This window comes from Plectropomus leopardus, chromosome 11, assembly GCF_026936395.1.
Source record: "Plectropomus leopardus strain MGB_pleo_1.0 chromosome 11, ASM2693639v1, whole genome shotgun sequence".
Classification (NCBI taxonomy): Eukaryota; Metazoa; Chordata; class Actinopteri; order Perciformes; family Serranidae; genus Plectropomus; species Plectropomus leopardus.
The window spans coordinates 16929644-16946914 of record NC_142186.1 but is presented as its reverse complement, the minus strand read 5'-3'; the positions used below and the strand labels follow the sequence as shown (position 1 = coordinate 16946914).

Genomic DNA, 17271 nt, shown 5'->3' with positions numbered 1-17271 from the left:
CTGTGAAATGTACTTTTTGTTTGCATTTTCACAAATAGAATAAAGGCTTCACAAATTTGAAGTGGGGTTCAGCCAACGTTGAGGCTTTACTTCAAATGTCTAACATGCTTTCACCAAAGTAGGAGGTGCTAAAAGGCGTGAATCAGTCGTTTAAACATTGCAGATTACGTTCCCCTTAACGCTCCCTTTAAAGGTGAATCAGAAGCTACGAATCGAAAACTAACTTCATCGTCATTGATTTACTCTCCTCAGATAGCCACTCTGAACCTGGATCTCATATTTTCTGCACAGGCTATTTCATAAAGTTTAATGGTGAAATGCTGCGTTCAAAGAGCTCTATGGTTAAAACCAACAGTTTTGAAACATCTTGTCTGTGTGACACCTACATCAGTTTACTGAAATTAAGTGCAAACCCTGCCACCTGCTGGTGACACACTGGCAACAACAACAACACAGCACGCAACTGCTTTGAGCAGCGTTATTGCATGGTAAACACAATTAGGCCACACAAGTGGCGACTGAAATAGCGCGTTGTTGTTGAGTCTACAATCCACCACGGGGGCGCCGTCCATTAAAAACAAAACATTTTTACGACTTCATTTGGATTAAAAAACATATTTCTGAAGCTTGCAGTCTTCCAGCATGCAGCAGCATGGCTCAGAGGTAGCTGTAACCAAGCCGTGCGCTTGCACGTAAGAGCAGTTTGACCGATTTACACATCGCGTGCGAACTAACCGCTTCTCGTGACAGCGGGACAGATGCTTCTCAGGCAAATGCTGCCTTCACTGCAGGAAGTGTAACGAAGCAGCACGGCGCATGCTCTCATGCCTCTCTGACAAGCGGAGGATGAACTATCCCCTGCTGTAAAACGGTAAGTAAAACTATCACAATGTTCTTTAAAGTAGCAGGATGTGTGTTTTAGAGTTTTAGGAGTAGACCCGGCGGGTTTTTCTGCACCCACTCTGGGACAGGAGCGCGCGCCGTCGCACCGTTGTTGGCCGGGGTGTGCGTGCTGCCGCACCGACAGACGTCAGATTGAGTAGGTGAAGGAGGGTGAGAACGGCACGCAACTGTCCGTGTAGGAGTTGGTTATCCAACAAGAGGTAGTTGATACAGTATGGGATATGATTATACATTTACTGTAGTCGACTCTTTACTGCGTGGAAAAGGTTGCCATTGAATTAACAGGCATTTTGTTAATTTCGCCTTTATTTCTCCTCGTGCTGTTGATATTGTCGCCCGTGTTTCGAAAGCGTCGACTGCTGCTCGTTCAGGACTGAAAGAATATTATCGGCAGAATAAAAGAAAAAAAAAAGTAACAATTTATTATTGGTTATTCTTTAACTGTTTACTGATTTCTAATTTAGGCAATTTCCTTTAATTCCTTATTATCATAGATAGTAGTTCAGTGGACACTTTGACACATGACCCATCTACATTTACTTTGTTACACACACATTAGTCATTAAGGGCCATATACTTCAGAATTTAACTGTCACCTTTTAAGATGAAAAAAAAAGATTAACTTAATATAGGCTTATAGGCTTCGTAGCACAACAGAGACAAGTTAACAACTTTATGTGGAGATAGCTGTCAGTTTGGGTTCAATGACTTGCTTAATATGACTTGTTAACAACTCCAACAGATTACAATTTTTCAACAGGTCTTTTATTGTTACTGTACTTGTGGGAAAAATAAATGGCCTAAATACAACAAGGTTACATAATATATGATTTAATGTGAGAAACCTGGAAATGTAGAAAATTACATTTAGAAAAATAAATTATATACAAAAATATTGTCGAGAATGTCAAGAAAATTATATTTATATTTATCATAATTATACATTTAAAATTATGTTACAAAATAATCTTTATTTTTAAGTGTTTTTTTTCCAGGTAATTTCCTTCTTTGCCTTTTTTTGGTAGCTATTTCTAGCTTAAATTAATTTCTTGCTAAATTTTGGGTCATTTCTTAGTTCCTCCTTCTTCCCATGTTTTCGAAAGAAGTCAAGCCAACTTGTTCAGGTTTCAAAGGGTTAAAGGTAATTGTAAAAATAAATAAAAGTGCAGCAAATAGACTGCTGCACTTTTATTTATTTTTACAATTCTGGCCATATAACCCAGGTTTTAGTTCAAACTGAGCTTTTGGCCAGTCATCTCAGACATTCATGTACATTCTCAACAGCACTATAGGCCTGCCCAGGATTATGTCATTTTAAGCCCAGTATGGATTCATTTCTATGACAGTTGCATGCCAGAAAAGACTGTTGGGGGGGAGGCTGTCATTAACTTGTGTGTGCATTAAATGGCATGCATGTATGTGTGTGTGATCTGGATGCTAACATGCGTGCTTGTCCCTCTCTGCGTGCAGCTCTGTGGTGAGGGGGTGATGGCGGGTGCTGAGGTCACTGTGTCTGCAGGGGATCTCATGATGGTGAAGGAGGAGGAAGGGGAATCCAGTGGCAACAACCATAAGACTCAAGTCATCCTGCACCTACAGCCCATCCTGCATGGGTAACGTGGCTTATATTGTTAAAGGGACAATAGATCTTTTGCATTGGCTGTGTGACAAAATAGAGGAGCAAATTTTAACAAAAAAATAGAATTGTGCAAATGTATAGCCATTAAATCTATTTTTTTCCATAGCAAAGTTGGCATAATTCTACATCACTGCTCATCATATTCAGTTTAATGCAGCCTTAAGTCAAAGAATAAAACAGTAAGCTATGTGAAGGAAAATAAAAGCTTTACATGTTTCAAAAGGGTGGACATGCAGAAGCTATGCACATATTTTGCTGAACTATTAAACCAGCCTGCATGAAAGGTTTTTTTCTGTTAAATGTGAGGATTTTGTCGCCCTCTGCAGGATAAATGATGACATTGCTGACACCGGCACCACAGTCTTGGCCATAGAGACACATCATGGTATGTGACACAAAGACACCTCCTCTCACTTAGGGATGGAAATTGACAAGATTTTATTGATATCATTGCAGTTATCGATTCAGTTAGGGTTAGGGTTATCAGTCCCATTTTCAGTTCCCTTATTGATCCCTGATCAGTTTTCTGTGTGGAAAAAAGTAGGCCTATACACGTTTACAGCATCATTGTAACTATTTTATTGTCTCTGAGTCAGAACACAGTGTATATAAACAGAGAAATTATTTGTGCAGCATTTGTTTTCTTAGTCAAAAAAAAAAAAAAAAAATCTGCTCAGCCTGCCTGCACGGTGCTAATATACCAGGATAACTCGGTAACAGCGGCAGTGGCACTCGTGTGTAGATGGTGAAATACATGGCATGTACATGACACTCTGAGCATGCTGTGAATGAAGCAATCCTACTTTTTTTCACACAGCACACATAACTATACTTTGATTAATGAATATATTGCTTTGCTGTGTAGTGTACACTACAGTGGGGGATAAAGTACTGCAAAGCCACACCTGAGTAAAAAAGTACAAATATCTCACCAGAAAATGACTTTGGTAGAAGTTGAAGTCACCTATTTGAATATAACTTTAGTAAAAGTCTTAATGTATCTGATATTTACTGTACTTCAGTGTCGACAGTAATTTTACAATATTAAATATTCAAGCATTGAAAGTAAAAGTACAAGTACATGCTGTAAATAATTAAAAAGCAAGTGGTCATAATTTGGAGAAAGTTTATTTCTAATTAACATGTACATCGTGGTATAATTGGTTGACCACCTACATTACACTTGAAAAAATAAAATAAGAAAATGAAAAATATTTTTCACAACTTAAAGGATTTAAAGCAAAAAATCCAGTTTTTCCTTCCCTCCGATTTCTTCATTCATCTGTCTGTCCCTTCCTCCCTCCTTCTTTCCTCCCTTCCTCCTGGATTCTGTAAGTAAATTACTCAATGTAGTGGTGTAAAAGTATACATTTTGTTTAGGAAATGTAGTGGATTAAAAGTAAAAGCTGACAGAAATATAAATACACAAGTACTTTTGGGGCGAATCTGTACTTTACTAAAGTACCATAATGAATTATTATTACCTGGTTACAGTACACCACTGGTACAGTATAATACATTTCAACACAGTTAATGTTTTTTTGGCTTGTTATTGTTAGAAAACAGTAAAGCAGATGGGGAGGAGATCGAGTATGGCTACCCCATCACCTGTGGAGACAGCCGAGCGGTTCTTCTGTTTAAGAAGTTTGTGTGCCCTGGGATCAACGTCAGATGTGTCAAAGTAAGCTGACTTAGTAAAACCCTCCTCACACCACCAGACATGATTTTCTTTCGATCCTCTCTGTCATATCTGTCTCATTCCTCTCTCCACATACTGTTAAAACCTCAGTAAATAGCCCAGGCAATTATTTGTTTAAATCATTGAACTCAATAGGCTCATATTTGGGACAGACTATATAGGACAGGCTTTTTATTCGTTTCACACAGAAAGATGGGAAATACAATCAAATTGTTTATTTAACCTCTTTTTTGTGTCTCTTGTTCTCGGTATTACTGCCTTCTTTGGTGCTCATGGTTTCAGTAAAATGAGATTAATGATTGAATTGTAAAGAATCTTACCAAGCTAACAGTGTGTGTAGCATATTCATATTGACACAAAGTTTAAACATATATACAGGTATTTGTATGCATGATCCACGCAGCTAACTAATGTTATCTCCAGCAGGTAAACAATAACCCAGTTTTATACTGTACATCGAAAGAACTTCGTTAAAAATGAACTGCAAAAATTGCAAAGTAAAATGTGACAGAAAATTACCTGAAATTTTGCTAAAAAGGAGGGAATGTTGAGAAAACTATATAGATAAATTTCATATTTAAGATTACGCTACAAAAAAACATGTTATTTCATTTGATTTAATTTTTAGCACCTTTTGTGTTTCATTACTTGTTTGTTTTTCTCTTATTTTTCTTCTCCTTTTTCATTTTCAGCTAATTTACTTTTTACTTTTGAATATATTGCTGATTTTGGGGCTATTTCTTCCTATGTTTTCTAGCCAGTTTGCTCAGGTTTCTTAGGATTATTTGCAACTAGACTTATATTCAAAGTTTTACAGTACTTATAATAGCTTTCATGAGCATACATTGTGTTATTCTTCTTTTCTTCTTCTTTTACAGTTCAATGACCAGCTCATCAGTCCCAAGCAGTTTGTCCACCTGGCAGGGAAAGCCACTCTGAAGGACTGGAAAAGGGCCATCAGACTGGGAGGGGTAATGCTCAGGTATGAAGAGAAAAAAAAAACACTACTTTTCTGTCTGTCCTCGTCCTCATAGTTGCTGACTGGTGCTAACCGTAAATCTGTGTGACCTTTAATTACGCTGTTGCGTTGGGGTTAAAGTGTCAGACTTAACACACCTCAATCTAACAAAGTCAGCAGCATATCTCATTCACATAATTTGTACTTGTGGAGTCTGTCTGCTGTTGGGGTTTGCCAGAACATTCCAGAGGTAGTCGGTAAGCAGCATTATTATGATAGCAGGATCAAATAACACGCAGGCAAGCTGCTGTGTGAAACTTCTCACCCCTTTATCGTGTTTGCACTTGTTCTTGCCGTTACTGTGAGTCAGTATGCCGACTCAATAGGCAATATCTGCTCTTTTCATCTTTATTCCTCCAGAGGTCAGACCGATGGGCTCTGTGTCAAAAAAACCTCAGGAAAACCATCAAGACTGTTCAACAAATTCAATCCACACTATTCTCACGTAGCGGTCTTTTAACCAGCCTCTCTCTATCTCGCAGGAAAATGATGGACTCTGGCCAGATAGATTTCTACCAGCATGACACGGTGTGCAGTAACACCTGCCGCAGCACTAAATTTGATGTGCTGATCAACAGCACGCGGCTTCCTCCGGGGACTTCAGTGCAGCCGAGCCCGTCATGTCTGGCTCTTGACCTTGTTGGAGGACAGGTGCCTCCCCTGACAGGTAGATTTCAGTTGGCATTTACAGTTTGATGTTTTTTTTTCTCCCACATATGCTTCGGCTGCTGTTTTTATGACATGATTGAGATGATGCAGACAGAAACCTTAAAAGCCACCTGGATATAGTTCATCTGCAATAATGAAACATGAATAGTAATAGACACGTGCCTTTGAAGCTCAAGGACAATAAGGAATTAATTAGGAGATGATTATTAAAGGCATAGATAGGGTACTTTTACATAGACAGTACATTACATATCAGTCGGCACACCCCCGGTTTGGAGAAGCAGGCGGGAGTTCGACATGGAGGCTAAGCAATGTAGTGCTGTGAATGGGTCGGCAACAGAATAAATGTAGCCACCTAAAAAAGGTAATCTAAAAAAAATAATATCACTTTAAGTGTACGCTATATTGAAAGTATTTTCGCTGCTTTACCTTAATGTCAGACAGCAATTTTCAACAGGAAAATGAAGCCATTTTATCTCTCTCTTCAAAGCCAGACTCCATTGAGAAAACAGTAATTTAACATCGCTGAACATGGGAGCTGCTGGTCTACCGCTGCCTCAAACAGATATTTTGTTTGTGTTATTGTCTGACTTTGGCATTTTAACCATTTGAAACCAATGAGTAAATTGGTTTGATTTCTTTCAAAAACACAGATAGAAGGCAATGAGCAATTTAAGACGAAAGTACTCAAAAAATAGTAAGAATTTAGTATTGTGCAAAAAATTACCTAAAAAAATGAGCACAAAAAATTTAAAATAAAGTTAAATTGATAATCCTAAGTATAATTTTTCCTATAATTTTAAAAATAATTTTCTAAATCTGCTAATTTCTCACTAAACCCGGAGTTCAAAGGGTCTGAAAGCGGCACAAGAAAAGTGATGTCGATCTGGGTTTCAAAGGGTTAAATCGTTAGTTTGGAATCACCAAAGTCACACAATAACACAGACTAACTGAGTGACTGAAGAAACGGTCGACCAGCAGCTCCTATGTTCAGCATGCTAAAATGACTTTTTTGTCATTGGAGCTGGTGGCTTTGACAAGAGCGTAGATGGGGAATCTGAAGCCGTTAAAAGCTTTCCCATTGGAACAGGCTGTCTGACGGAAAAGAAAAGCTGTGAGAATACTCTCAATACAGCTTATACTTAAACTAACTATGTAGATTTTTTTTAGGAGGGACCTTTTAGGGTGACTAAAATACATTTTGTTGCTAAACCACCTCCACAGCAGTATATGCTTAGCCTCTGTGTCAGACTCCAGCCTGCTTCTCCAAACTGAGCCATCCTAGATCACCATCCACTGTAGGCAACACACTGACTATGGATAAGTACCTCATACAAACCCACTTCAAAAGATCTGAACTATTCCTGTAAGAGCAGTCAGATACCTTTTTAATTTATGCGCTTGTTTCCTTATTGAGCAACCATAGCACAGAAAAAAAGAAAAATCTAAGGGAAAAAAACAACAATTGGATTTCATTGGCAGTCTTCCATCTGCCTACTCATGTTCGCTGGTAATAGGAGATGTTTATGCACTCTATTTACAGTATATCCCCTTTTTGTGGTTATTTCAGGAGAGGCTGTACATGATGCAGCAGAGGTAGAGGAGCCTTTGGAGGAGAAGTTCAGTGCAGCAGCAGAGTGGAGCCCTGGTCCAGCTCGGGATGTAAATCCCATGACAGCCAACGGACATGCTGTGAAGAGAAAGAGGGCTGACACACCTGGTAAATATCAGAAAAGGCTGTACGGGTGCTTGTTAAACAGCCTGAACAGAGTGAGGAAGAGTGGGAGTGGAGAAATAGACTGAGAAATGGGTGGGCTTATAGGATAAATATTGATTATTAAAGCTTAATCCATGAACTTATTTTCCAACATTACCAAAAAACAAGAAAATGAGAGCCTTCTTTATATTAAAACTTTATTTAGAATTCACAGGGTAATATGCGATACAAATAACCATCTAACTGCATTATTTCTGCACAATTAGTTACTACTGAACCAGCAATAAAGGGCTTCATTCATTTACTGATGGCATGCACTTGCACAATATCCTCCAGCACAGCAGGAAACTACTCACCTGCAGCTTTTATATGAGGCAGCACATTGCTTACTAAGTTCAGTTTAAAAGCTTTGTAATCCAGTGGTATACCATTATAGTTCTATATTGGCACGTGGGACACGTGGAGGTCACGTGTCTCTCTGCCAAACGTCTATCAAGTGATATGTCATGACCTCCACTTTGAACTTATGAAAATTTCATTTGCTTCTGGCATTAACCACTTTGTCAGCTGGTCAAGGGCAATGTCCTGGAGGTAAATTTGGAAAGTTTATAAGATACCTTTTTATTATTGGAGGAGACACAGGCTCAGCTCACTGACCTTCAGTCCTCCAGAGGCCACACATTCGAAAGCCATGTCCTTTAAACTGTCCTTTAAACGAGGCGGCCCTTAATTTGCAACAGCATTTCGCAGCAGATGACAATGTTAACTGATGAGGAAAAGAGATGCAACATTCAGACACACGTTTTGACTGTCATAGCATGAATAATAAATGAAAAAAGTGCAGAAAAACAATGAAAACTGTGAATTTTTAAAGAATACTTCACCCACAAGATGACTATTTGTAAATCAATTGCTCACTGTGTGTTACCTTGAACTCTTGAAGAAAACTTTGTTTTTTATGGCATGCCTCGACAGTGTACAAAGAATCCAAAAATGGCGAACATTGTTAATGAACAAAAGTCATAGGGGATCATGTTTAACAACAGCATCAAAACATCCATTTACAAACTCTCATCCAACTCGTGCAGTTTAATCCAAGCCTCGTTTATCCAGTTGTATGCTCTATACTTCCCAAACACATGCATTCTCTCTAAAACCTTATTGTTTATGTATGAACAGTTTCAGGCACAGACAAGAAGCACATCTCAACAATCCTCAACTGGTATATGTCCAATTTTCATTTTCCTGTTCACTGTCTATGTAAGCAGCCGTGCAATGCATCCAGGTAGTGCTGTGTTGCGCTCCTCGTTTGCATTAAGTTGAATCTAGGCTACTCTATGCAAATCAGGGGCATCCAGTGTGACTGGCCACCTCTAGAGACTCCCGAATAAACTTTAAAATAGCCACTATCGATCTTAAATGAAGACAGATTCAACAACTGAATGCCGTCTTTCTCGCCTCAAATGTTTTCAGGAGCAGATTTCATGAAATTTTTTTTCTTACTATAAGAGAAAATTTGCAAACAAGCCGTCATGTATCTAGTGGTAATCCCATCAAGCATCCAATGCTGGGAAGCAACGAGACCCCTTGCATCCAAAAATGCCCCTGTGGACACGTCCCAAATGGAATGTCTGAACAGACTTGTCCATGCGCTCTACCCATATGCAGAAGTTTTAGAAATAGTGAGGTATAGCGAAAATGCATGTATTTGGGAAGTAGTGAGCATATGACTGGATAACATGGATTATAGTGCACTGAATGTGTTAAAATTTGTAATTGTTAGGATGTAGTTTTGCTGTTGTTAAAGTGTTCCCCTATTGCTTCATTTTTTTAAAAGAATTTTTGCAGTTTTTGGATTCTTTGTCCACTGTGGAAGCATGGAAAAAACAAAGTTTTTTTTCATAAATTCGAGGTACACTGTAAAATCTTACTTAAAAGTTGATCTTACTTAAAATAATCTTAGAAACTGATTGCCCTGTAAAAGCAAGGTAAATTTAACTGGTAATCTTAATTTATGTTTACTTAATAATGTTAAGTTTACTTGAAATTTAGCTTAACTTTACTTAATTTTTGTGAACTTAACTTAAAAATGATGAGTGAAATTACCTTGTTTTTCTCTAAGAGTAAGCCCTTTCAGTCGATCAAGTTAGTCTGACTTAACTTAATCACGACAAAGATGATTTTGCCAATGATGAAGTTACGAGATCTGTAAATTGTGTTTTGTTAACATGTCTAAGAAAATACAAATATGCCTGAGTACTCTGTAACTGGCAGAGTACAAATATTTAGCAGAGTATACCAGGTTAACTGAAATCGTTAAAACTGAGAAAAGATTGATTTAATTTAACTTCACAAAATCCAGTAAATACAACTAAATAAGTAAAGTAAAGTAAATTTAACAATAAGATATAAAGTTAACATAAATTAAGATTAATAGTTATATTTACTGACATTTTTCAAGGCAGTTGGTTTCCTAGATTTTTTAAAGTAAAATGAACTTGTCAGATTTTACATTGTAACGCAGAATAAATAATTGATATAGAAATATTCATTTTGTGGGTGAAGTATTCCTTTAACCTCAGTCTACCTGCAGTCCGCCTGTCCCTTGTGTCTCACCTCTTGCAGCAACTGCTGCTTGACACCTCTGATACATTGAGCCAATGAACCTCTGAATCTGCAGTTGTAGGTTGTTCTGCCATTTCTGCAGATTGACCTTAAAAAGTTGCTGACCACTAGCAGGCAGAGAGTCACGTCCCTTTATATTACCATCGACGGCATCTGACATTTTTAAGTGCGGCTTTTTCTTGCAGGGACCTAAGCTTTGATTTAAGGGCTTTTAAAGGTGACCTGATTAGGCATTGTTCCAGCTGGACCACAGTCGGTAGAATAGCCTCAAGTGATCTTTTGTGTGAATGGCAAATTGCAGTGCCTCGCTGCACAAGCGGTATTGCTTGTCACAGGGCTTAAAACAAATTGACAACTCTCAGGAAACCTACTCAGCCTTTAACTACGCTCCTCTATCTCCTCTGAACTGTGTTTCTTTCCATTAGAGTACATTCCCGGCATGGAGAAATACATGAATTTAGCTTCAGATAGCTGTAAATAGGATTTAGAATATTTTCCTTGGGTTATTGCATTTATCTTGACGGACATTTAAGTTAACATGAAAGTGGAAGCATCTCTTGCAAGATAAGATATCAAGCACCTCTGACATTTTGTCACTCTTATATACTCAACTTCTATTTGGCTCAGTTTTGTACAGATCCAGAGTAATTTTTCAGTCTGCGCTGTCCTCCTTCCTCTCCTCTTTCTACCCCATTTTCCTACTCTTCTCTTTCTACTTCTATCACCCATTTAACATCCTCTCCCCAAGTGCTTCACCTCTCCCATTTCCTCTATCTCGTTATATCGTTTTCCATTGTTTCTCCAGCCCTGACACTTATTCCTGTGTTTCCCCTCCTCGATTTATTACTCTCTTTCAAACCTTTAACTCTCCTCAAATCTTACTTTCAGACATCTTCCCGCCTCGGTACTCCATCTCATTTATCCCACATTTCTTATTCCGTTTGCTTTGCCTTTTCCTCCTATTGGGTACAATCTCTTTTACCGTCCAGCTCCACAGCTCACACAGGAATGCGTACTGTCGCACACATACACAAATCACCTCTATGATACCACTTTCTCATATATCTCTGCGGCACTTTGTCATTTTTAAATGAAAAGACAAACACACACAGTTCCCCAGAGTTCCCACATATCATAATAATGTCCCACATAATTGACCTTCTCTAGATGGAGTATTGAGCCTGTGGAAGGGTGTGGCGGACTCAGGGCTGATGGGCGAGGTCCTGTCCAGTCTCCAGACTGAATTATTAGCCACTCTTAAAGGAGTGGAGGTTCGCAGTGAGAAGGCCAACCTGCAGGAGACAGGTGAGTTCCCACAGTGGTACTTAGCTAACCACTAGACTGTGAAAAGTATTGCTATAAATTCAATCATATGTCAGTTAAGTTAGAAAAATTCAAATTACATTTTAAAAATGTTTTTAATAAAGGCTCCATCAGCTAAATCTGGGTTGAGATCATGGACATTGATTTTCTTTTCTTTTTTCAAGTGATTGAGCACAATTGTATTATTAATTCGAGCCTTGTGGCTGACTTTTTATGATTTTGTTTTGTCAGATGCCGTCATACTTAATTCCCTGTGTAAGATGTTTGGCCTTTTAGACTCAGTGAAGCAAGCTCTGGACCTGAAGCGCAGCCAGGACGAAGAGAACAAAATCCATAACAATGTTTATGGTGAGAAAGCTGCTGAAGGCAACATATGGTGCACACAGTGATACCCCAGTGGATTGTGTTAACCAATATCCTGCTTTTTTTTTTTTAGCGCTCGATGAGATTTTGCAGGAGCGAAGGAAGCAGGGTTGCGATAAAAGCACCTCCTACAAAATTCAATCCTTGAAACACCTACGACCTCAACGTCACAACCCGTCAAACATGCTGTCCTCTGTCAAAACAAGCCCAGTGATCCAGCCTCTCTCTGTTACTGGTTTATCTGTTGCACCTTATGCTCAGCTCACCATCAGCCCTCAGCTCTTTACACATTTCTCTGCCTCCACTGGCCAGCGCCACCAAGCCAGAGCTGGCAGGACTGACAGAGATAGCCGTAATGCCACGCTGGAGAGAGAGTGTGAGCTCGGTGAGACAGGGAACCAAGAGAAGCTTCGTAGGTTGGGGAAAGAGGAAGTGGAGGGAGAGGACACCTCAGGGATCCACAAAGAGCCTGGACAGAGGACTGTTAAGTTTCAGGAAGACGCTCACCTTAGAAGTGAGGACATAGAGGAGACAGAGGGCTTACATGATATTGAAAAGGTGGTTATAGGAAAAAAGGCATCAAAGAAACATAAAAGTATGTGAGGGAGAGAGACGATCTCTCTGGACTAAGTGAGGGAATGTGCCTGAAACCTAAAGACTAAACATTATATCGCCAAGCTGTTCTTTTTCCTCCTTGTATGCTCTGACATATATACTGCGCTTACTTCAGTCAGGGTTACTGCAGCGAGATTATGAGCACAGATTTGCTCTTGCATTGATACCATAAATTACACACTTAGAAAGAGCATTTTGGACATGCTGACAGTCGATGCATTGATCAGTAAATTTACAGAAAATTAATTGGCAAGGGTTTTAGTAATCGAGTTATCATTTAAATCATTATCTAAGCAATAATCCATAAAATTCACTGATTCCAGCTGCTCAAATTTGAAACGTTTTCTTAGTCTTTGGGTTTTGGACTGTTGGTCGAACTGAATTTGTGATATAAAGCTGTCACTTTGGGCTCTGGGAAATTGCAATGGGCATTTTTGGTACTATTTTATGAAATTTTATAGACTAGAAATGATAAATAAGCAATAATTTTTATTATTGTTAATTAAAATAATGGTTAGTTGCAGCTATAAAACACAGACGTCTCTCTTGTCTATTGAATCTAGTAATAGAAGCAGTACTCTGAAAGTTTTTCTAAATGTATTAAAGAAAAAAATCAGCTGCCTCTGAGATGTAAATATATTTGGTTCTATTTATGATCTTTGTTGCTTACATTTTCCCTTGTGTTAAAGTAGTTTGCGACTTTTTCATGTCATTATGACAAATTTTTCCTCATACTTTTATAATTGATTTCTAATAACATTTGTAATGTAAAATTTTGTGATTTGCACTTATGTGTTGAATTTTATATCATTTGGATTTTGTGAAATATGTCTCACTCAGGCTTATATTTAGGCCCTTGTGATAATGCCTAAGATCTATGCACCAGACATTCACTGTCTGAAGAACTGAAATTCTTCTTGACAGTAAGACCTGTAAAGTAAATATTGTGACTGTTAATGTGCCGTTGCTGTATGCGGGATTTTACTAACGTGCTGCAAGTAGATAATCGTAAATTACTTTTCCCCTTCTCTTTATGATAAAAAAATATAAAGGATAAAAAATATGTGATGCACGAGAGTATGATGAAAAGGACACTAATGTCTCGAACGACCTTGTAAGATAATGAGCACATTTTAAATAAAAACCTATCTGTTTGATATTTTAACAGAAGCAGCTTGTGTTTAATAGCTAATTTCGCCATCACTGACAAGACTGACTTTGGGACAGTACGGATAGGAAAAGTACTCGCTGCAGGAAGCCAATATGCCAGACAGACAGACTGATTTGTTTATCCTTTTACTGAGTTACAATCTTAACATTTTATTCGTCTCCTCTTCAATCTCACAGTCCGCTCGCCTCTGTTGTGAATACCTGTTACTTTGGTTCCATTCATAAAAACTGAAGTTAAAGGGTAATTAAACAATACATCACACAAGTTTCACCTTAAAAGCAGGTCAGACTTGTGGTCACCCAGCAATCACTGATGTCAAACAATCATTTTCTATTTGACAGATGATTGAAATTGACTTTGTGATATCACTGTTTGGTGTGCGGCCAGAAGTGCTTCAAAGCTTTACCTCACAGATAGCAGCGTAGCAGCTGTCCTGTGATTAGCTGTTCATTTTCTTTTGAAGCACTGTGCTGCATGCAAAGGCCCTGTGATAGACAGTGACGGTTTGATAGCCAGCCTCTGACAACTTCCCTCAGAACTAATAATATGTTATTATAAATTCATGCATAACACTGCCTGTGCAGATGCAGTTGTGTGTGAGGGGTCATGAGTGGCAGCTGATGAAATACTCGATAAAAAGGACTTTCATCGTAGTGCAGCTGTCAGCTTCATGCCGATGCCTGTCCTGTTGTTGGACTTGAACAGTGTTTTGCAACATCCTGTTGGGTTTACTGCAAATTAAACTATAATATAGCTGAACAGATTCTGTCCCAAATACTCCCTAGTTTAAATAAATTGCTACTCTGTGCCTTGAATACTAGTGTGCAAAATGGTTGCCGTGCATCAAGCAGGTGTAATTACAGGTGTTAGTTTGACATACGCTGCGCTCCTTTGGTTAAATGAAGTAATTTGCTGAGCAATCCATCGTTCATCTGTCATTCGGGGCTAACAACGTTAGAGACTGAGATGCGCACTCGTGTTGGAAGCCTTCGATGCGTCTGTTGGCCCCCTGTAATTAAATCCACAGCTTTTAATGTTCACAAACGACAACAAAATGAGTGATGAATGGCCCGCGTAATGGCATCTTGATCCAATTGGGATTCCTGAATCTGCAGCTAAACGTGTCAGCCTGGCCATGTTTTAACACCAGCTTGGATCATGCAGGGCACTGGCTGCAACATCAGCACTTGTGCAACTGTTTCAAAGGTGGATCTCTGAGCTTGTGTAATGACATATGAGAGGACACCTTGCAGCAGCTGACTAATGTCCAACAGCTCATAATCAAATATACAGCTAATGCTTTTAACTCTCACATCTGGACCAACATCACTTTTCTTGTGCTGCATTCAGATGCCTCCCACAAGCATTCAAACCTTTGAAACTGAAGCAAAATGCTTTGTTTTCTTTCAAAGACAAAAAGCAAAGAGACCTTGGCAAAAAATGTCCAGCAAATTGCAAGAAATTAGTAATTTTTTAGAAAAGTATTTTAAAAAAGCAAAGGGAAAATGTCCAAAGACCTATATTTATTGTTATTATAATTATATATTTTAAATGACTTTTACAGAATTATTTTTAAGCCATTTTTTTTCAGGTCATTGCATTTTTTAAAAACTTAACCATTTTGTTTGTTTTTTTTATGGCTAATTTTTTTCGATAATTTTCTTGTTCCTGTTACTATTTTCTTGCTAATTTATGGGGTCATTTCTCCTTAAGTTGCTCATTGCCTTCTTCCTACATTTTTGAAAGAACGCAAGCTAATTTGCCCAGGTTTCAAAGGGTTAAATATGTTGTACAGGACTGTGACATGCAAATATTTGTCCATGTGAAAGTCACACTGGGTAAATATAGCTTACACAACCTTGTACATAAAATCCATGAGGTAGTTTCTGTTTTCCAACAAACATGGCCAGCTGTGGTTAGAGGGAGAAAATGTTAAGCTCATCAAATGCAAATGCAATGCACACAACATGACAAGCCATCTAATTTATGGAGAAATATGCTTTGCACTTGTCAGGAGGAGGTGTGAAGGCAATGCTTACCTGTCTGTCCTTTGTGAATATATGGCTAACCTCAGCTGTGAAACAGCAGTTAATATGACAAAAACATTCTTTGTTTCAGTAAAGGTTATGCATAGTTGTATTAATTAGACCTCAGATGGCTGATAAGGTTTTAAAGCGTGAGAATGTCTGTATCATTGTTAACACAGACGTGGCAAATTACAGGGGTTACTTTTAAAGCACAAGGGCATGTAGCTGACTTAAATAATGAGTATTTTCTCAACCTGTTGTCAGATTGATAATCCTGTACCTCTGCCGCTGGGTTCATGGTGACAGCTTTTAGGAGCTGCTGGTCAGCGTGTATTAAGAAATGTCTCATTAAAATTAAGCTATGAAGCATGAAAAGGCAGAGAAATAGATCAGAATCTTGTTCCTCAGTAGTGTAGTGGAGGATACATGCAGGTATACACAATACAACCATGTTTTTTTTGGCTGTTCATCAGTGTGCATCAGTCAAAAAAGACATTGGAATATATAGGAGAGAATACCTACGTCCTCTGCGGTACTCTACCATCTACTCAGTATTACACCCACTTAATCAACTATCAGTACACCACTATTGTCCCTGTCTCAAAAGTCACTTTGAGGGATATTGCACTGACTTGTGGAGACTTACCCTAACTCTTAACATGCCTAACTCCGACTCTTACCCAAACTCATACTCTAACGATGACAAAAATGCCTCAATACTAAAATCCATTCTGAAGTTTTTGTCCACAAAATTTGTCCCACAAAATTTAAATGTGTGAAAAGACTCTTTGTCCCTATTTGTGATTAATGCAAGTGCACACACACATACACTGAGGCTGCACATTAAGGCTTGTATACTTGCTAGACCCTCATCACCCGAATGCATTCCCTGGTCTAGACCTGATGCTGTGTGGAACTGTGGAGTCATGGAGATTGAAGACAGCAAACCGGATATCTTTAGAGGATGAATACAGGATGGTTAAGTAGTTGTGCCCAGCAAAATATACCAATTTTGGTAACAGTAGGCGGCACAGCTGTTTGAAGATAAACTATTGAAGCTTTTCCTATCCTCCATGATGGAATTTGCAATGGGATGTTTGTTTGCTCCCTCACACTACTCGTGGCGAAAACACGGGCAATTACTGTACAAGTAAAGTAAAATTAAAACAATAAAGATAAAATGATCTTATGTATTATATTTTATTCCATTCTTTGCAAACAATATGGCATCACCATTGCAACACATCATCATGCATGGTTTGTGCAAACATCCTGCCATTCCTTTGGACTGTTAGTTTATTTTTCACATGCTGTCCAGCAGGTGTTTCCTGCCTGCCGTCTGCTGATTCCATGTGAACGCAGCATTATCCATCACAACCACATGCCTAACCGCAAGGGCATAGTTTTTATTTCAACATTGTGGGGGGCACATATGAGGCAGGGGTTTTGGGAGTCCTCCTCAAGAAAATTTCAGGAGGACTAACGAGACCAATGTCTTCGAT

The 17271-nt window shown here is 38.6% G+C and overlaps 1 protein-coding gene across 3 annotated transcripts in view; it reads left to right on the top strand.

Annotated features, from left to right (window-relative positions):
• The window catches only part of LOC121945941 (glucocorticoid modulatory element-binding protein 1-like), a 29132-nt gene extending 15391 nt beyond the window's left edge, over positions 1 to 13741 (top strand). For 2 of the 3 annotated variants that reach the window (XM_088084094.1, XM_088084096.1), the window contains 9 exons: positions 2374 to 2516; positions 2869 to 2927; positions 4102 to 4223; positions 5120 to 5223; positions 5742 to 5926; positions 7499 to 7648; positions 11438 to 11575; positions 11825 to 11941; positions 12030 to 13741. In XM_088084094.1, the coding sequence (XP_087940220.1) occupies positions 2392 to 2516; positions 2869 to 2927; positions 4102 to 4223; positions 5120 to 5223; positions 5742 to 5926; positions 7499 to 7648; positions 11438 to 11575; positions 11825 to 11941; positions 12030 to 12559 (1530 nt within the window). In that variant the 5' untranslated portion in view covers positions 2374 to 2391 and the 3' untranslated portion in view covers positions 12560 to 13741. Of the gene's footprint in view, positions 1 to 397; positions 872 to 2373; positions 2517 to 2868; positions 2928 to 4101; positions 4224 to 5119; positions 5224 to 5741; positions 5927 to 7498; positions 7649 to 11437; positions 11576 to 11824; positions 11942 to 12029 lie in introns of those variants that run through there. The other variant, XM_042490321.2, reaches the window with a different exon arrangement.
• The last annotated feature ends 3530 nt before the right edge of the window (positions 13742 to 17271 follow it).